The sequence below is a fragment of the Rhinoderma darwinii genome, chromosome 1 (assembly GCF_050947455.1).
Source record: "Rhinoderma darwinii isolate aRhiDar2 chromosome 1, aRhiDar2.hap1, whole genome shotgun sequence".
NCBI classification, from domain to species: Eukaryota; Metazoa; Chordata; class Amphibia; order Anura; family Rhinodermatidae; genus Rhinoderma; species Rhinoderma darwinii.
The window spans coordinates 558,809,306-558,831,743 of NC_134687.1; the positions used below are offsets into that span (position 1 = coordinate 558,809,306).

General features: G+C 41.6%; 1 protein-coding gene across 2 annotated transcripts in view; it reads left to right on the forward strand.

Annotated features, from left to right (window-relative positions):
- The first annotated feature begins 316 nt into the window (after positions 1–316).
- Positions 317–22,438, forward strand: part of IQGAP2 (IQ motif containing GTPase activating protein 2) — a 282,889-nt gene continuing 260,767 nt past the window's right edge. The window contains exon 1 of one of the 2 annotated variants that reach the window (XM_075838503.1): positions 317–543. In XM_075838503.1, the coding sequence (XP_075694618.1) occupies positions 498–543 (46 nt within the window). In that variant the 5' untranslated portion in view covers positions 317–497. The remainder of the gene's footprint in view (positions 544–22,438) is intronic. The other variant, XM_075838511.1, reaches the window with a different exon arrangement.

Genomic DNA, 22,438 nt, shown 5'->3' on the forward strand with positions numbered 1-22,438 from the left:
GAAATTATATATATGTATATATATATATATATATATATATATATATATATCAATGTATATATATATACACATCAAGTAAAAAATAAGAAAAACATACGCAACATTTGCTCTGCATTTATCCAAGAAAAATCTAAATTCAAGGTAATAAAACTCAGAGCGCAGTTTATCACTATTATTCAGACTTTTCTGTGATAAGAAAAATCTAGTAGGTGGCGCTGATAGGTTACTGCTGCTCATAACACAATGCTCTGAGCACAAGGGAAAGTCTATAGAAAGGAGGGAGAGGAGGAGGAGGAGGGTGCAGGCAGCAGCAGTACAGGGGAGAAGGAGGAGAGATCTCACACACTGCTACACAGCCTGAAAGCAACAGGCAGGACAAGAAGGGACCTGAGTGCAGGATCCTGGGACCATCTACCCCTGTCACCCACTCGGTCTTTACTGGATTGAAGCATCTTCTGCAAGGGGGAGAAGTGAAAGGTGGAGCAGCTGCTAACAGGATGCACCAGGAGGAGATCTCACCCATGCTTAGACCCAGATATGGCTGTAAGTGCATGCAATGCTTCTATTCTTCTTACCTGCAGCAGAGGGCACGGCTGGGGAAGGGCACAAGTCCTGCTCGGACCACAGAACCCCCCATACTGAGTGTCCTCCTCATGCATGTGCTATGCTCCATGTGCCTCACCTGTTGCTGTAAAGTCTATGTGTTCTATTCTGTTCTCTCAGTGGAGCAGTAAGTTTTTTGGAGGGATGTGCAGAGTTGAGCAGCTCCGATCAGCCATGTGTGTCCTGTATTCTCTCCAGGTGGGGAGCCGGCAATGTTATTATGCTGCAGTTGTTTATTATACTGGAGGTTGTGCTTTTTTTACATGTACTTTTGTTTGGTTTCTGTCATGAATGGGCTGCAGGTTTAGGAAGTTCCTCTCACCTGAACTCCTGCAGGAATGTAACTTTCTTTGATTTTGTTTTTGTGTAGCTGCAAGTTACAGAAGTTTCTATAACTTTGATCAATATTTATTTGTTTTATGTTTTTTTTTCGTGTTTTTGTTTTTAATAACTGTCCTGAGAATTCAAGTTAAATTATATCTTGGGCTCTGTTCACATTTTAGTTTTTTATGCTCTCTGTAAGGGGTTCCAATATTTGACAGCAAAAATAAATCTCTGGTGATATTCTTATGATTGAAAATACCAGAAGCATGACAAACCCCAGAATTTCGGCATAGCTGTCGTGGCTCTATTATGAATGGATGTTGGTGTGAACAGAGCCGAAGAGCGTTTTGCCTAAAATTATAAAACTGAATGGCCAACAGCTACTACAGGGATTGTCATCCAGCTTTTCCAGACTCCTGAACAGTGATAATTCAACCCCCACTCCAGTTAATTGCTTGATTATCATTCAGGAGTCTGATCAAGATGGGAGACAACCCCTTTTGGATGTTGTAATGCTGACTGTTTTGGTGGTTGCCTAGTTTACCATAACTAAGAAATGGTTAAATAGAATTTTTAGCAACTTGACAGAAGAGGACAGCTCAAGGGCACATTTACTGCTCTTACATTTCCATTGAATAGGCTGTTTCTAGAGAGGTCTTCCTTATCATGTTGTGATCAGTTATAAGAATGTTATCAGTTGTCACTTTGAGATTGGAGAAGCTCAGACAAGCCGGTTAAGTGCTATCACAATACAGTTTACCTTCAGAGTGCGGTGAGTTTCATTCTGACACTATCTTTGGTTGTACTTTTGACCAGAAATGTTCCCTCCCCCGATTCTGTAGAAGTAGACGATTGCTGTTCTTGTAGTTGGTTACCTGTGTATGTAATATATCTCTCTCCTCATATATATTATTTGCTGCTAGGCCTTGACTATAAAATATAATGTTTTGAACCTCAATGTGTCATTTATCATTATCACGTGCAAAAAAAAGAGTATTGTTTAAAGCTGTTCCATAATGTTATGGCCTAACGCTAGGATAGGCCATTACATTAAGATCATGGGGGTTTGAAATCTGTGACCCCCGCCGATCCTGACCGCCTAAAGACTCTTACACGGTTTGATGTTTGGCCGAACGAGCGTTGTATGTAGACCTAGCAGCAGGTTACCGTGTTTGTTGGCTAATCACGTCTTTTATGAAAATGATCGGTTGTTGGCAGCTCATATTCCCGGGGAGGTGTCTTATTACACAGCGCCCAATCAAATTAATGGACAACCAGGTAATACATAGCAACACCAAGCTGGCCGGAGTGGAAGACACTTTTTTTATGGTGGTTTTCTGCTCTGACTAATAATAGGACCCTGTTCTATGATGTCTATTTGCACTAAGGATCCATTTCAAATACCAGATTAGAGAATTCTGTTAATAGAGGAAAGTCTCTTGTTTGTGACCTCCCCATTATTGAGCTCCTCGATTACAAAAAGCATCCCTTCCTCTCTGGAGGACCCAGCACCTCCATGCGTTACATAAACAGCCTTTTTTAATTTACCTTTTGGTGGCGCTGCAGATAATTTGAACACTTGCTGTGTGGTTGTCCTGCAGATTACAGCTGATCATTGGAGGTCCCAGCAGCAGGGCGACATGTTATCAGCTTGATCTCAAGTGACCTTTTTGTTACCTCTTAAGCTGGCATGACACATGCAGTTTCTGGAACCAAACACCAGAGTGAATACAAAAAAAGAGAAGAATGTTGTCTTTTTTTTTTCCAGACTTTTGGATTCTCTCCTGGCTTTGGCTATATAAATAACTTTACCAAAAAATGGCTTAAATGGGTTGTCTAGTGTAGAAAACCCATTTTCATAGATCTTATTACAAAATTTTGACTGGAAAGAGGAAGGTTCTTTACTCAAGATCTTCATCTCTTAGCCAGAGTGAAGAGTGTTACTCTTACATGGGCCGTGTAAACGATCGCCAATCAACAAGACCACTCGTTGATCGGCGCTCGTTTGCTCCTTTCACAAGGAGCTATGTATGAGGATGAGCGCTTTTTACTTCGATCACTCGTCCCCATGCATTACCATCATGTCGGCATTTTCACAGTGAGATGTGCTGTCGATAATTCTTGCAGCGTATACTATACAATTTTCTGATGGACGAGCGTTTGTTCATCGGCTGAGCATTTACACAGGGCAATGATCGGGAATGAGCGTTTGCATGCATGTTCGTTTGCCCGATAATTGGCCCATCTCCCGCTCTGCAGAACCTGTCCTGCATTATTCAACAACCTAGTGATTTGAATGTAATACTTAATTTCCCCTGTGATGGCGCTGCATTAAAGAGGCTCTGTCACCAGATTATAAGTGGCCTATCTCCTACATAATCTGATTGGCGCTGTAATGTACATAACAGTGGTTTTTATTTTGAAAAACAATCATTTTTGACCAAGTTATGAACAATTTTAGATTTATGCTAATTATTTTCTTAATAGACAACTGGGAGTGTATAACGCTGACCAATCGGTGACTAATCGGTGTCCTACACTTCTCATTTATAGGGCACATATAATCTGGTGACAGAGCCTCTTTAAAGAGGCTCTGTCACCAGATTTTCAAACCCCTATCTCGTATTGCAGCAGATCGGCGCTGCAATGTAGATTACAGTAACGTTTTGTTTTTTTCAAAAACGAGCATTTTTGGCCAAGTTATGAGCATTTTTATATTTATGCAAATGAGCCTTTATTAAGTACAACTGGGCGTGTTTAAAGTTAAGTCCAAGTGGGCGTGTATTGTGTGTGTACATCTGGGCGTTTTTACTTGTTTTACCAGCTGGGCGTTGTGAATAGAAGTGTATGATGCTGACGAATCAGCATCATCCACTTCTCTTCGTCAACACCCAGCTTGTGGCAGTGCACAGACAGACACACAGCGTGTTCTCGAGAGATCACGCTGTGATGTCACGTCCTGCATCGTGTCGGACGAGCGAGGACACATCGGCGACAGAGGCTACATCGACTTACCTGCAAACGCCGATGCTGCTGCAGAATCAACTGTAGCCTCTGGTGCCGATGTGTCCTCGCTCGTCCGACACGATGCAGGACCTGGGGCAGGAAGTGACGTCACAGCGTGATCTCTCGAGAACACGCTGTGTGTCTGTGCACTGCCAGAAGCTGGGTGTTAACGAAGAGAAGTGGATGATGCTGATTCGTCAGCATCATACACTTCTATTCACAACGCCCAGCTAGTAAAACAAGTAAAAACGCCCAGATGTTACACACACACAATACACGCCCACTTGGACTTAACTTTAAACACGCCCAGTTGTACTTAATAAAGGCTCATTTGCATAAATATAAAAATGCTCATAACTTGGCCAAAAATGCTCGTTTTTGAAAAAAAACAAAACGTTACTGTAATCTACATTGCAGCGCCGATCTGCTGCAATACGAGATAGGGGTTTGAAAATCTGGTGACAGAGCCTCTTTAAAGAGGCTCTGTCACCACATTATAAGTGCCCTATCTCCCATATAAGGAGATGGGTGCTATAATGTAGGTGACAGTAATGCTTTTTATTTAGAAAAACGATCTATTTTAAACCACTTTATGAGCGATTTTTAGCTTTATGTTAATGAGTTTCTTAATGCCCAACTGGGCGTGTTTTTACTTTAGACCAATCAGCGTCATACACTTCTCTCCATTCATTTACACTGCACTAGCGATATAGTTATATCGTTATGTGCAGCTACATACACAAACACTAACATTACTGCAGTGTCCTGATAATGAATATACATCACTACCAGCCTGGACATGATGTGTGTTCAGAATCCTGACACGTCTGTAGCGTCTCTGTGAGATTTCCAGCAGGGCAAATGTAATCACGTGAGATTACGATGTAACCTGTCATTTCAAACAAGATTACGTTTGCCTTGCTGGAATCTCACAGAAAAGATTCAGACGTGTCAGGATTCTGAATAAACATCACGTCCTGGCTGGAGGTAATGTATATTCATTATCAGGACACTGCAGTAATGTTAGTGTTTGTGTATGTGGCTGCACATAGCGATATAACTATATCGCTAGTGCAGTGTAAATGAATGGAGGGAAGTGTATGACGCTGATTGGTCAGCGTCATACACTCCTCTTTACTTTTTACCAACTGGGCGTTGTACAAGCACGTCCAGTTGGTCATTAAGAAACTATTTAGCATAAATCTAAAATGGCTCATAACTTGCTCAAAAATGATAGTTTTTCAAAATAAAAACCACTGCTGTTATCTACATTACAGCGCCGATCAGATTATGTAGGAGATGGTGCATTTATAATCTGGTGACGGAGCCTCTTTAAACACTTACTGCCAGATTTTCCCACAGACTACAGTTGATCACTGGAGGTCCCAGCAAGGGGGGGGGGGGGGGGAGGGAACACTTCATCAGCTTATTGTCTAGGCACTCATCTATCAAGTAGGGTTTGTTCAAAGCAAGCAAACTGATTCCAACTATCGTTTTTCAGAGACCCTTTGAGAAAGAAAAGTACTGTTTTGTTCTGCGCAATTGCTCCACTTCTTTCATTTTCACTAGTGTGAATCCAGCTTAATGTGCCTGTTGATCTGTTCATCCGTATAATGCATTATAAGGGGTTCAGGTAGACAAGATTGCCTTGTAAAACGATTATTACTTTGTAAATCCGTTTCCTTTCTTGACCGTTTTTTTACTGCGGTTTATAATGCGTACTATCACAGTCTGGATAAAATGGCACTTTGTAGATAACAAAGCAGAGTGTTGACAATTAAGTTCTAGCATTTCTGTTCTCACATTAAGTTCTAGCATTTCTGTACACTCCTTAATGCTGTCATTCTGCTACCTGCACTACTCGTGTCCTTGAAATGCTCTTGACACTTCTTGCCATGTACAACATTGCAAAATGTAATTTATTACAGTAGTAGGATCTGTAACCTCTAAGGCCTCATGCATACAAGTGTTTTTGCATCCGCGATTCATCCTCCAAGAATAGTCTGCAATTGCGGTCCGGTCTGTTTGAAATAAATGTACATCTTCTGTGTGCACGGTCCGTGATTGCGTTCGGCCCGCGGATGACACTCCGCGGCTGTCCATACCATAATCACGGACGAGGCACATAACTACGGCCGTGGCACATGGCCTTAGGCCCCTGTGCACATGATTGTGCCCGTAATCACGGTCTGTGATTACAGGCACGGTCGGCCGCAGACAGTCCTCTGCATTTGCGGACGTACTCCCATTATAAGGTATGGAAGCATGGTCCATAAAATTAAAAAATAGGAAGTCACGGACACTTACCCGTAAATATACTGGAAGGTGTCTGTCGGCAATAGAAATTAATGGGTCCGTAATTACGGACGAAATCTACGGTCGTGTGCATGGGGCCTTAGTAGAGGGTTAATGTCACGTTCCAAAATGGAAGCTGCTCTGTTTACCACGGGATGCGGATATCTCTTCAATTTTAAGGCCATTTACTTACCTGGTATTCTGGTGCATAAATCCATGGGGTCTTCTTGCAGGCCGCTTGGTACAGAGCAGTGGTAGACCAGCCCATGAATCTGCAAATAACAATAACCTTTTTATGTATACGATCTTCAGCCTTTGCCCATAGGGTTACTTGAATTGCATTTAAATGTATTTACAGTCCATATACCCCTTGGGGGGGGGGGTATGGGAATAAACAGAGCAGCTCGCATTTCTTTTAATTTTAAGACCATTTACTTAACCTAAGGATATCCATTTGGGCTGGAGGTAAAAAAACAAAAAACTGGAGAATGGGTGAACAGCCTTGGGAGTGGGCGAGCTCCTCCAAACTGGTGATAATTTGGATGTAAAACGTATGACTAAGCTTACATGACAAAATTATTTTTCTTCAAGATCCAGCTTAATGTACAGTTAGAACAGTAGGCTACACAGTGGGGAATTTTTTATAGGATAGCAACAAAACATTTATAACTTTGATTAGAGTTTGACGTTGGATGTTTTTTTCCAGTTTAGTGCAGTTCCTTCCCCCAAAGAGAAGTGGTTCTTGACGGGAATGGTGGCTTCTCTCACCTATTTCCATATACTGCTTTTCTATATAGTCAGCTGTATTTTTTATATACCGGCATCAGCAGAGATGTTTCATTTTATGTGTCTGGCAAATCTATCTACAATATAGTTCCCATGTCCAGTTTAACTTTAGAGACCCATATACATAATGCAGTGAAACTGAAATGTGTTCTTTAAAAAAATACACCCCCCCACCCCTTTCTTGTTTTTAGCTTTTTACATATTTTGATAGTTTCTATAACTAAAGAAATCTTGTTGCACATGTTCTCATTAACCCCCACATGGATTTTGTACAGGAGATTGAAACAAGTTCTTTTACTGTAGCTTGATATTTACAGGAGGTTTTTCCTGGGAAAACCTATGCATCCGGCGAATGATTTGTACAACCCTTCCTTGCACAAGAAGTCATGCTTGAGCCAACACGGTCTGCATGTGATCTGTGCACTTGTACTATGATCTTGTGAATTGTTTATTCAGTGGATAAGTTGAGCTCTCATTACTTCAGTGGAGTATTTTCTCTTCCTGCCGTACACCGAAGATAGTCAGGATGTGGTTAGGGTGTCACTAACTGACTGATCTACTGTGACCAACGTGTCATACTGAAAATATAAAAGCAGGGTATCTTCAAAATCTACAAAATGGTGATACGTGGTGTAATGGAAGCTTAGGAGCCAATAAAGAGGACAACCACTAATGAAGACTATCAGAGTAGATAGACTGTATTGACGCTCCTACTACACAAAGAAACCATACAGACAGACCCTGTGTTTTCTATGGGTTGGGTAGGGCTTTCTCAAATTGTCGTTCAGATTCGTAGGCGTCACAACGTTCGTTAAAAATTTTAAAAAAAATTGTGTCTCTTCTCACCTTTGTGACATGTATTTTGGCAGAGGGTAACCTTCCTATGTTGTGATAAGGAGAACCCAAATAGCCCATTTAGAATGGGTTCCCATAATACACGCTCTTTCCTATGCACATGCCTGAAAGGGCTATATGACCTTCACACTACATTGTATTTACCCCTATCAGATGGGCTGTTGCTCTGTAAGAGCCCCAGTCATTGTAAGCATGTATTCTTAGAAGGAATGATGAAAAGGAGGTACGTCGATGAGTTCCTTACTTTCTGTAAGGTTTATTGTTTTAATGGCCAACAGCAAATTGTTCTACTTTATACCTCCTTTGATGTTTTTTATGGACCCAAAACGTTTCTTCTATCAGTCTAGTTTGGCAACCGTTCCCTATATATCCATATCAAGGTTTGCCTAATGCGTTTTAAACAACAATCTGAAGGTCTGTTTACGTGAAGCTATAATCCATTATAATTCATTTGTTGCAATGATTTCCAAGTCTAAGTGCACAAAATGATAAAACTCACGCGGGACTTATTCCGTCACATACAAATGCATTGGGTAGAGTTAGAAGGGCTTGAGTGGCACTGAGTGGGACTCGTTTATCAAAGATTTGTCCAATCTGGCATTGTTTGAAGAAATGGGGGTGCATGCCTTGTTCATGAATTTGTTGCACGGTGCGCTGTTCATATGGTGCGCCGATATTAATACTACTTCCTTATTCTCTGGCCTCCCAAGATCTTTAGGATTTGATCACCATTTATCAATCTAATCTGTACATTGTGATTGCAAATCCTGTCATTTATAGTGGTTGAAAAAAACAACTAAATTGTATTATGTAGAATAGCAGAATTTCCATTTGGTTTCATGGGGCAGCTTAATTGAGTGCTTGGTGATTGTTTGTTTGACCTTGGTCATACTTGGAGGTAAACAACTTTTGTGTAATCCTTTACCGTTTACCCATATCCTATGCTGAATCATTTTAGATGAAAAAGTTTTTTAATCTGTAAGATTTAGTCTCCTATCCATGTTGTTGTTGTTGTTGTTGTTTCCAATTCCTCCTATGAATGGGCAATATGTCCCGGACTCCTGGCTAAGGCTGATAACCTGTACCTGGTTTGTGTTCATTTCTCCTCTCATAAATATGCATATGGCACTTGATCTGCAGAGATGGATAATGAGGTAAACATGCCTGAAGAATATTTACAACGTCTTCTCTGTAATCTGTTGGGACTCATGAAAAACAGAAAAGCTTAACAAATGTATGGAGTATATAAACAGCAGATGTCAATGGCTACATTAAAGCAACATTTCTCTTTTAGAAGCAGCTTTTTATGGTGAATTGGGGGATCCCTTTAGTGTTTGGAGGCTGTTTTACTGTGATTATTTGTCTTGGTGTCTTTGGCATTTTCCATAAGCAACTAGTTTAATATGCATTGAATACGCACAATTTGACTAGGCTACATTTTCTTTCTAAAGTCTGACCTTTCACTTTTTTTCCTTTTGCAATTTCTGTGATCCTCAAAATCCTTTTTTAAAGAGGCTCTGTCACCAGATTTTCAAACCCCTATCTCGTATTGCAGCAGATCGGCGCTGCAATGTAGATTACAGTAACGTTTTTTTGTTTTTTTTTAAACAAGCATTTTTGGCCAAGTTATGAGCATTTTTATATTTATGCAAATGAGCCTTTCTTAAGTACAACTGGGCGTGTTTAAAGTTATGTACATCTGGGCGTTTTTACTTGTTTTACTAGCTGGGCGTTGTGAATAGAAGTGTATGATGCGGACGAATCAGCATCATCCACTTCTCTTCGTTAACACCCAGCTTCTGGCAGTGCACAGACACACAGCGTATTCTCAAGAGATCACGCTGTGACGTCACTTCCTGCCCCAGGTCCTGCATCGTGTCGGACGAGCGAGGACACATCGGCACCAGGCGACAGAGGATACAGTTGATTCTGCAGCAGCATCGGCGTTTGCAGGTAAGTCGATGTAGCCTCTGTCGCCTGGTGCCGATGTGTCCTCGCTTGTCCGACACGATGCAGGACCTGGGGCAGGAAGTGACGTCACAGCGTGATCTCTCGAGAACACGCTGTGTGTCTGTGCACTGCCAGAAGCTGGGTGTTAACGAAGAGAAGTGGATGATGCTGATTCGTCAGCATCATACAGTTCTATTCACAACGCCCAGCTAGTAAAACAAGTAAAAACGCCCAGATGTTACACACACAATACACGCCCACTTGGACTTAACTTTAAACACGCCCAGTTGTACTTAAGAAAGGCTCATTTGCATAAATATAAAAATGCTCATAACTTGGCCAAAAATGCTCGTTTTTGAAAAAAAACAAAACGTTACTGTAATCTACATTGCAGCGCCGATCTGCTGCAATACGAGATAGGGGTTTGAAAATCTGATGACAGAGCCTCTTTAAGTAGGAAAGTTATGAAATAAAAACAATAAGTCTTCTTTAAGGCCCTTTTTATACTGGGCGATTATCGGGCAGACGAGCGTTCATATAACGCTTGTTGCCGATATTTGCCCTGTGTAAACAGGGCAGCGATCAGCAGATGAACGAGTAAATGCTCGATCGTCTGGTCATTTTTTTTTAAAAAACTTAAAGATTATCGTTGTCGGCAGCACATCTCTCTGTGTAAACAGGGAGACATGCTGCCGACATGGTAATAATGTATGGGGACAAGCGATCGGAGTAACGACCGCTCGTCCCCATTGCTCCATGTGACAGGAACAAACGAGCGCTGATCAACGATGTCTCGTTGATCGGCGCTTGCTGCATCGGCCTATTGTTGGCCTGTGTAAAAGGCCCTTTAGTGAACCTGTGCTTGTATATAGGTATGTGCTTAGGGGTGTGCATTTTCAATTGCATTGGGTGCATCATCTGTCAGTAATGAAGAGTACCACTGGCCATCATGGCCTCTGCACCTGGGGATTTAATTCCCGATCAATCTCACACTTGCTGCATGAATATTGTGAAAGCCAACTGTACAGATGCAGTTATATTTCCTAGTTATTTGCTGGGCAGTGTTATTTAAGTATTTGGGTGCCTAATGGCAATGATCTAATTGTATTTAAATATTATGATTGTGTACTACATGATATAACCTAAGAGGGGGCAACAATAGGAAGTATTGCACAGTGCATCATGCAACCTGGGGCTGGCTTTTTTTGTATTTATAAGAATTTGCATATAAGGCAATTCGATTATATACTCCCATTACCTTTTTATAAATGCCGTTTACGATACCAGTAATCTTTTGATGGGAGAGCGATTTGTGATGGCAGTGGTCTGCAACTGGTTCTGGAAAACATGGTGTAGCAGCCGCGGACTGTCGAAATTACTCGCCCCCGACAGGCGCAGCCATGGATCTGTGAGCGCTGGCCCACATCTCCTCCCTAGGAGACGAGACGCCAGCGCTCAATTCCACTCCATTCTGCTGTGTCCCATAGGGCGTGTGCGCACGCTCGTGCCCGGCCTTAAAGAATCACATGAAAATAATCATTAATTAGCCCATGATCACCCTGGACTACAAGAAGGGCCCTGCCCCTTTACTCCTTGCCTGAGCGTTGTTGTGTTTACCCATGTTAGTCTTCGCAAATGGTCCCTTAGTGTTATGTTGTTCGCGTGCCCTGCTACCTGTATCCCGTGCTATAGTTGTTCCTGTGCCTTTGGAGTGTTTGAGTCGTGTTTTGCCACCTGTCACGCTTGCGGTCTCGCACCACATCAGGGTCATCTGCCTGCAAGTCCATCTGTGCTGAAGCCTCCGCTACTGTCTGGACTATCTAAAGTACGCTTGTACTATGACTATTGTTTGGCTAGCTGCTACTCTGCTACGTCGGTGCGGCCTAGTGGGTTTGTGACACATGGGATGTATTTTAATCGTGTAAGAGAGCTGCTTCAAACAAATTTGATTTCCCTGTGACTGCTCTGTTATTTTACCTGGATTACTTCCACTATCTCGATCAGTGGTGTACATAGATGATGGGCTCCATGGCAAAGATTATAATATATAGCATAAAAAGAAAAAAAATCTCCTACACCTCATTCTAACTATAGAATAACCTGATGGATTCAGAAAGTCAACCAGTAAGCACGGTGCTTGTAGTAAATGTGGGTGTGCATACGACCTATGACCTTCTAGTTTCTGCACGAGTTGTGGCTTTTCCTATGAAGTCGTGTAGTTGGGTGTAACTGTGTGTCATAATGTTGATTACTTATCCCGTTACCATTCACATGAGTCAGCAATGATGGTAAATTAAGGGTTCAGTATACACCGAAAGACTGAGTATAAATATTTTTTTTGCAGAACATGCATTGGATAAATTGCTTCTGAGAGGTTCTAAAAATAAAACTCCCAAATAACGCAGGTGTCTATGATAAAGGCTTATTCCTGTACACAGTTAGCAGCTTTAGTTCTACTGAATTTAAAATGGTGCACACTACTGGGGTGCATGTACCACAGAGAAAGCCCATGCAACTGATTCTAGGGACCTCATTGGACTCCAGCTTACATTGACTCCTTAGCCCTCCCCATGGGTGGCATGAAGCAGTGCAGTGATGGTACTGCAACATAGAAAAGAATAGGGTGGGGTAGGAGGCAGCAGAAAAGTACCAGGCTCTACTGTCCCCTGGATGAGGCAGTATAATTGTATTAATTTGCAAATTGTTGTTGGTATTTTGCTATGTGGTCCTATATATTCCCTGGAGTCACTGTCATACAGATTTTCATATGTTTCCAATATGCCTTATGTTTTCTTTCACTAAGTCCATTGTCAATATTACTGGTCTACTAAATTGTGCAAGATGCATTATGTATTAAGCTGGAAAGCAGAACAAATCAACTAATCGTCATGAGGGCAATTTCCCCAGGAATAAGCTTTTTTCTAGGCAGCCTTCCCCTTGATCATCAAAGATGTAAAAGACCAATAGCAAGTGTAGAACACCCAACGTCTCAACTTGGAAGGTAGATGGTCTGTCATATTAGTGGTTTTGCATTACATTTTTGGGATTATCTATAATAAAAAGTATGCAAATACCTTGTGTGGTTAAAATTCACTGTGCAGAAGCTTGGTTCTCGTCCATTAGCAGTACAGCCTTGGAGCACTGGGATCATGGGTTGGATTCCAACAAAGGCCAACACCTACATGGCGTCCATATGCCTGGCACTATCATGTATGTGTCACTTCTACTGGCTCTCAATTTTTTTTGTGTCTAAACCTTAGATATATTTTGATGCCTTAAGGTATAAAAAAAATAATAATAATTAAATTCTTCTCACAGTAAAGCTGATGTGGACCCATTTATTGCTATTCTGAATCACTTGTACAAGTTTCCTCTGTAAGACGCAGCCCATGTGTTATGCTGACATCTCCTGTAGGGCAACCACAGGTTAGTATAGTACTGGTTTCAGGGCTGGATTATAGGGTGGCAACCAGGAGTTTGTGGCCCAGGGCCTCCACCACCCACCCTACCCATCCTAGTTTTCAATCCCCCTGATCAGCATTTTGTAGTTACACCCCCTGTAGTCATTATGTTTATGTATACACTGCTCACCTTTGAGACCTCCAACAATAGGAAAACCAAGGTACCCCCTTAAAGAGACTGTCACCACATTATAAGTGCCCTATCTCCTACATAAGGAGATGGGCGCTATAATGTAGGTGACAGCAGTGCTTTTTATTTAGAAAAACTATCTATTTTTACCACTTTATGAGCGATTTTTAGCTTTATGCTAATTAGTTTCTTAATACCCAAGTGGGCGTGTTTTTACTTTAGACCAAGTGGGCGTTGTACAGAGGAGTGTATGACGCTGACCAATCAGCGTCATAAACTTCTCTCCATTCATTTACACTGCACTAGCGATATAGCTATATCGCTATATGCAGGTACATAAACACACTATAACATTGCTGCAGTGTACTGACAAGGAATATACATTACCTCCAGCCAGGACGTGATGTGTATTCAGAATCCTGACATGTCTGAATCTTTTCTGTGAGATTACAGCAAGGCAAACGTAATCTCGTTTTAAATGACCGTTTACATCGTAATCTCACGATTACATTTGCCTTGCTGGAAATGTATATTCATTGTCATGACACTGCAGTAATGTTATAGTGTATATGTAGCTGCACATAGCGATATAGCTCTATCGCTAGTGCAGTGTAAATGAATGGAGAGCAGTGCATGACACTGATTGGTCAGCGTCTAACACTCCTCTGCACAACGCCCACTTAGTCTAAAGTAAAAACACGCCCACTTGGGCATTAAGAAACAAATTAGCATAAAGCTAAAAATCGCTCAAAGTGGTAAAAATAGTTTTTCTAAATAGCACTGCTGTCACCTACATTATTTCGCCCATCTCCTTATGTAGGAGATAGGGCACTTATAATGTGGTGACAGAGCCTCTTTAAAGTTGTGCGGTGATCCTATCCAGCTGAGAATATGTAGAAAAGTGGGCACACATGCGTGAATCTCTTAACAGTCTAAGTGAGTCGCTGGCCCTGCTGTCTTCATAACTCCCATAGACTTAAGGGGAGAAGGCCATGCGCTTCTACCTCTCCTATATGGGACTGTAGTAGGAAGTAAGGTGGGTGTGATGTGTGTCTCAACCCAAATTTTGCCCAGGGGCCTCCACCAACCTTAATCTAGCTGTGTATTTCTAGGAAGAGATACTGATACAGTAACAAATTGCTATTATGTGATCTTTGAAATGGCTTTAAACTGGGGCTTCACTTATTAATGTAACACCGGAAGAAGGTTTTTGGGTTATGGGTAAGGCTCCAGTTGTGACATTTAATAACCCGCACATGGACTATTTGTGACCACATCCATATTGCAAATCCAGTCTGACTAATGGTCACAATGTATTCCACCAATGCCGTGGTTTCGAAATTTCTAAAAATTCATATATTTACGTTTGATACAAAATGTTTAAATCTCCAGGTGTTCTGAATGGGTTAATAAAGTGTGTGTGTGTGTGTGTGTGTGTGTGTGTGTGTGTGTGTGTGTGTGTGTGTGTTTTCATGGCCTTTAGAATCTTTGGCAGTGCAATGTGCTTATCTGTACAAGTCCTTTGAACATGGTTAATGGTTAACTACAGACAAGGACTTGAAATGACAGTCTTGTAGTCTTGGTGCATGGAGCCGCACATGATCTTTCTGCAGACTGTATTGTTTTCAGATCCCTGTGTTAAGTTCCCTCCTCATCCTCGCCTTGGGATCTGAACAATAATGTCTAATACACTTTGAAACAGGAAATGTAAATGCTGTGGGAGAAGATTTTCACATTAAAGAGTATCCTACCACTTCCTGCACAGAGATGCATGTGACCTCTGCGAAATAGAACCAGAATACTTATAAATACTCTATATTATATATATACTGCTTTATGGTTTTGTATACATTAAGTTTGTTGAACTGCGCACTATGCTGGGAATTTAACAACTTTTCTGCCGATTTAAAAAAAGTCGCAAATGGCTAAAAAGGCTAGAAAATTTTGCCACTTTTGAGCCAGTTCCATCGCTCTCGTTGGGAAAAAGGGCAGATGTGGATGGAAGAATTTACTATAATTTACCCCAGAAACTGGAGTTAATTATAGCAGAAATTTCACTCTGTTGCACATGGACAGCCAAAGATGTGTCCTTATATTAAGCGGCGCGCACCTCTTAATAAATTTGTCGCATTTTACTCCAGCTTGTTTCCTATTAAGATATAGGAAACCCCAGTCTTAGGCTGGGTTCACACGACCTATTTTCAGACGTAAACGAGGCGTATTATGCCTCGTTTTACGTCTGAAAATAGGGCTACAATACGTCGGCAAACATCTGCCCATTCATTTGAATGGGTTTGCCGACGTACTGTGCAGACGACCTGTTATTTACGCGTCGTCGTTTGACAGCTGTCAAACGACGACCCGTAAAAATACAGCCTCGTCAAAAGAAGTGCAGGACACTTCTTTGGACGTTTTTGGAGCTGTTTTCTCATAGACTCCAATGAAAACAGCTCCAAAAACGGACGTAAAAAACGCCGCGAAAACGGCGTGAAAACTCAGCGAAAAATGCGAGTTGGTAAAAAAACGTCTGAAAAGCAGGGTCTGTTTTCCCTTGAAAACAGCTCTGGATTTTCAGACATTTTTGTTGACTACGTGTGAACATACCCTTAGACGTGTAAATTGACTGCCTCGGCAAAGAAGTGCAGGACACTTCTTTGCAAATTTGAGCCGTTCTTCATTGAAGTCAATGAAGTGCAGCTCAAGATTACAGGCGTCAGACGCCTCGCATAATACGAGGAGCAGCATTTACGTCTGAAACAGTCTCTGTCTTTTCAGACGTAAAAGCCTCTCATCGTGTGCACATACCCTTAGGGCGCTTTCATAAGAACGTGCATCTCGTCCGTATGTCGGCCTTTAAAACAATGGCCGTCACACGGACCTATGCATTTCAATAGGGTGTGAACGCTCAATTAAAAAATAGGACAAGCCCTAGTGACCAGCACATGGAAATTTTATAAATTCCCTTAAAAAGAAAACAAAAAAAAAACGGAAACCTAGTGGAACAGAGGCAAACTGAAACCAAAATAATACCAATGAAATCAATGGTATTGAAACAGAAATTTTATACTTTCCGTTCATCTGTTCCTCTGGCGGTATAGATGAACGGAAGGCAAACGCTGATGTGAACAGGCGCTTGGGCCACAACTTTGCTAAACATAACCTGGTAAATAATGCTTGGTTGATGACCAAAAACCATGAACATAAACGTAATGTCAACCTCCGTTCTACCTGTGGCCACTTTCTTATACTCTAGCCTTCAGACACGCTTGCCTAAGTGCTGACAGCCAATATTGAAGGAAAACAAATGAGAATAGTCCAATCAGGTATAGATAACATTGTATGAAACCGCTCTATATGTGCTATTTATTGTAAGTAAAGTCATGAAATATTGATGTCACTCATTTGAATTAGAACTGATTCACTTCTCTGTATTATGGATTCATTTTAGAGACCTTTATTTAATGCCACAAATGGGTTTGCATCCCATTATAAGGGAAAGCTTCTTCCCCCAAAAAAGACTTTTGGGAAAAGCTTTTTAGTGAGCCCTTGAATTCAAACATGTTATTTTGCCATATATTTTCTAAGAATTGCAACTTGCATCTGTCGTCCAAGATTGTTGCAGTATGTTTGTAGCATACGAGCAACTGCTGTTTCCCTTGTTCCAGGGAGTCAAAGCTCGTAAAGTTGAACTAATAAATCACCTGGCCAGTCCGCCCATAGAATACAATTATTACAACAATTTTGTAGATTTAATTCACCTAAAATGTGTACCTCAAAGGTGTTCTTTATGCAAAATGTTTCCTCTTGGTAGGTGAAATGGTTTGCAAGTCTGCCACATTAAAATCAAATAGATTTGATGAATTATTTCAGACCCCCCCCCCCCCCACCACCTTTTTGTAGCACATTTAAAAAAAAAAAAATTCTATTGGGGTTCCATGGTAAACCATCAGTTCTAGACCTTATAGCTTTTGATGGGGACCGGATCAGATAAGTTACTATTTTCCTCAGCGACAACCATTGGGCAAGGCCCTGACAGGGTAAAAAGACGTGAAATTGTGATTAAATCGCAGCGTGATCAGTTTGATCGACTGAAGAACATCTTATGTCTATAGAAGCTCTAGAACCTTATTGTAATGTATCTAATGTTCACTTCACCTGCCAGTCCGTCTCTGCTCAAATGCAATTGGTCCGAATGTAGGATTACTGGTATCCTTCTACTTTTAAAGAGGCTCTGTCACCAGATTTTGCAGCCCCTATCTGCTATTGCAGCAGATAGGCGCTGCAATGTAGATTACAGTAACGTTTTTATTTTTAAAAAACGAGCATTTTTGGCCAAGTTATGACCATTTTTGTATTTATGCAAATGAGGCTAGCAAAAGTCCAAGTGGGCGTGTTTAAAGTAAAAGTCCAAGTGGGCGTGTATTATGTGCGTACATCGGGGCGTTTTTACTACTTTTACTAGCTGGGCGTTCTGATGAGAAGTATCATCCACTTCTCTTCAGAACGCCCAGCTTCTGGCAGTGCAGACACAGCGTGTTCTCGAGAGATCACGCTGTGACGTCACTCACGTCCTGCATCGTGTCGGCACCAGAGGCTACAGTTGATTCTGCAGCAGCATCAGCGTTTGCAGGTAAGTAGCTACATCGACTTACCTGCTAACGCCGATGCTGCTGCAGAATCAACTGTAGCCTCTGGTGCCGATGTGTCCTCGCTCGTCCGACACGATGCAGGACCTGGGGCAGGAAGTGAGTGACGTCACAGCGTGATCTCTCGAGAACACGCTGTGTCTGCACTGCCAGAAGCTGGGCGTTCTGAAGAGAAGTGGATGATACTTCTCGTCAGAACGCCCAGCTAGTAAAAGTAGTAAAAACGCCCTGATGTACGCACATAATACACGCCCAGTTGGACTTTTACTGTAAACACGCCCACTTGGACTTTTGCAAGTCTCATTTGCATAAATACAAAAATGGTCATAACTTGGCCAAAAATGCTCGTTTTTTAAAAATAAAAACGTTACTGTAATCTACATTGCAGCGCCGATCTGCTGCAATAGCAGATAGGGGTTGCAAAATCTGGTGACAGAGCCTCTTTAAGTAAAATAAACGCTAACTGATAATGGACATTTACTTTTAATTACAATCCTGCCATAACCCCTTAAGAACACACATCTACTTTACACCCTGTTGATACATGCGCTCATAGGTCCTGGCCACAACCGCTCCAGTGCCACATTTCGTGAGTGTGGTCACTGCTGTGTGCAATGGAAGATGTGATAAATCTCTGTCGTTTATCATTTTTGGCTTCATGTAACACAAATTTTCAATGTAGTGCAAAAAAAACCATGTTCTGTAGTTTGGAAACAAATTCATATGCTTATACCTTTACCCTTGTACAGAAATGACTCATCGTAGGTTTCTGATCCTGGCTTGAATAGTGCTTCACGTTTCCTGTACCAATTATGTCTTTAGTAAAATAGGTCTTAGCACTTGACCAGTTTAATGTCAAAGCAGCTGACATCATTTAGAAATAAAAAGGATTACCTATCCGGGCTCCCAAGGCACAGCTAGAATCTGGAATATGAAACAACTTCAATGTTCTTTTACTAGAATTGATCTAGTGATAGAAGCAAATGCAACATCAATAAAGCAGAACGTTTTGTAATAAAGTCTTCATTGAATTTTACTGCAGATTTTAGTCTCCTCTTTTATTAATTCTGCCTTCATTAAAGAGGCTCTATCACCAGATTATAAGTGCCCCATCTCCTACATAATCTGATTGGCGCTGTAATGTAGATGACAGCAGTGGTTTTTATTTTGAAAAACGATCATTTTTCAGCAAGTTATAAACCATTTTAGATTTCTGCTAATTAGTTTCTTGATGACCAACTGGGCGTGTTTTTACTTTTTACCAACTGGGCGTTGTACAGAGAAGTGTATGAGGCTGACCAATCAGTGACCAATCAGCGTTATACACTTCTCATTGTTCCAGCCCAGCTTCTTTCACTGCACAATCACACTGTGCTGTGGATCATGCTGGGCTGGAACAATGAGAAGTGTATGATGCTGATTGGTCACTGATTGGTCAGCCTCATACACTTCTCTGTACAACGCCCAGTTGGTAAAAAGTAAAAACACGCCCAGTTGGTCTTTAAGAAACTAATTAGAATAAATCAAATTGTTCATAACTTGCTGAAAAATGATCGTTTTTCAAAATAAAAACCACTGCTGTTATCTACATCACAGCACCGATCAGATTATGTAGGAGACAGGGCACCTATAATCTGGTGACAGAGCCTCTTCAAGCTCCCGGTATTTCCTTTGACATGGATCAACCTAAGACCATGCCACAAACAAAGTGATACATGCCCAGGATATGTTGGCGGGAACGGATGAAAGCTGTCATCTCTATAGAACCATCGAATCTTTGCTTAGGTCTACCAATCTTGACGATAATGCATACTAACTGAAGAATGACATATAGAAGGTGATTGTCTTCTGTATGTTCCTATATCTATGCAGTTTCTCCAATTACCAAAGCGTTACAATAAAATTGGTGCAAGTTCCATTTAAAGAATTCTACTTCAGAGATGAGCTGTCAGCTGTCATATTTTTTGATTTGATATAATTGAATGTAGACTGATGCAAGGAATTTCTTGGCATGGGACACACATGACCTATATAGAAACATGAAAAAGGGGGATGAGAACGTCGAGGCAGTTTTCCCGTTACTGCTGGGCCTCCTCGTGAAACAAGTAACCTCCACTGTGGGCCCTACACATGAGATATAGAGAATTACACTGTCATTACTACAATAGTCCGGTAAAGAATTTGTATTAACAGCATTATTCATACAATTGGTATCATCTCCTGAGGGAATCCCGTATTCACTTACGAAGTGGATATTGAGCTACCACAGCCTTATCTTTGTCCTTTTAGCCGTGGATGCAGAATGATTGTGAGTAATGTTCTATTTGTACTAGTGAGTTAGCTCAAGGAGGGAACATATTAGTAGATGTGTATCTCTGCCAAGTAAATCAGCTTTTCCATGAATGCACTGGATCTTATCTGACATTCAAGAAGTTACAACATCGGGCTGAAGCATGATGAGAATACAGTATAAGTAATAAAATATATGTCCAGCAACAATATGCTTTATATGATAAACTTCTAAGGCCCAAAAGCCTCAATAAAATATGTTCTATGGAAAGGCAATATGGAGCAGTATCTCCTACATAATGTGATCGACGCTGTAATGTAGATAAACGCATTCGTTTTTATTTAGAAAAACGATCATTTTTGAGCAAGTTATGAGCAACTTTAGATTTATGCTAATTAGTTTCTTAATAGACAACTGGGCGTGTTTTTAATTTTTACCAACTGGGCATTGTACAGAGGAGTGTATGAGGCTGACCAATCAGCGTCATACACTTCTCATTGTTCCAGCCCATTGTTGGGGTATGTGCACACGATAACGTCAATTACGGCTGAAATTACGGAGCTGTTTTCAGGAGAAAACCGCTCCTGAATTTCAGACGTAATTGCTCGTACTCTCGTTTTGTGAGGCGTCCATTACGGACGTAATTTGGAGCTGTTCTTCATTGAAGTCAATGAAAAACTGCTCCAATTACGTCCCAAGAAGTGTCCTGCACTTCTTTGACGAGGCTGTTATTTTACACGCCGTCTTTTGACAGCGACGCGTAAAATGACAGGTCGTCGGCACAGTACATCGGCAAACCCATTGAAATGAATGGGCAGATGTTTGCCGACGTATTGGAGCCGTGTTTTCAGGCTTAATTCGAGGCGTAAAACGCCTCCATTACGCCTGAAAATATGTCGTGTGAACCCAGCCTTAGGTCCCATGCACACGACCGTATTTTTGTCCACCCGTAAATACGGGTCCTTGGTCACACGTATTCGACCAGTATTTATGGACCTCTGCCCGTAAATACGGGCACGTTTTCTCTGCAAAATTACGCTGCAGTAATCGGCAGGGACAGCCTTTTCTGTAATAAAAGTAAAAGAAATTCATACTTACCCGGCCGTTGTCTTGGTAACGCGTCCCTCTCGACATCCAGTCCGACCTCCCTGGATGACGCGCAGTCCATGTGACCGCTGCAGCCAGTGATTGGCTGCAGCGGTCACATGGGATGTAACGTCATCCCAGGAGGCCGGACTGGAGGAAGAAGCAGGGAGTTCTGGGTAAGTATGAACGTCTTTTATTTTTTACAGCTTTATCTATATTGTGATCGGCAGTCACTGTCCCTGGTGCTGAAAGAGTTACTGCCGATCGTTTAACTCTTTCAGCACCCTGGACAGTGACTATACACTGACGTCGCCTAGCAACGCTCCCTTAATTACGGGTGCACACACGTAGTCACCCGTAATTACGGGAGCCCCATAGACTTCTATGGGCCTGCCCATGGCGTAATTACGGCCTAAAATAGGACATGTTCTATATTTTTCAACGGCACGGGCACCTTCCCGTAAGCATACAGGGAGGTACCCGTGGCCGATAGAAGTCTATAGGCCCGTAATTACGGGCGTTTTTACGGTCGTGTGCATGGGGCCTTACATTGTGATTGTGCAGTGAAAGAAGCTGGGCTGGAACAATGAGAAGTGTAGGATGCTGATTGGTCACTGATTGGTCAGCGTCATACACTCCTCTGTACAACGCCCAGTTGGTAAAAAGTAAAAACACGCCCAGTTGTCTATTAAGATACTAATTAGCATAAATCTTAAATTGCTCATAACTTGCTCAAAAATGATCGATTTTCAAAATAAAAACCACTGTTATCTACATTACAGTGCTGATCAGATTATATAGGAGATAGAGGCTCTGTCACCAGATTATAAATGCCCTAATGTTTTTGTATGGCTCAACACCCCCTGTCGAGGCTCTTGACCTACAAAACCTCTGATAAACAGTCTACACACAAACTACATTGTGGAGATAAGGCTTCGTTCACATCAGCTTTCCGTCGGAACAGGATCCTGACTGACAAAAATGGAAACACAAAGGTTTCCGTTTC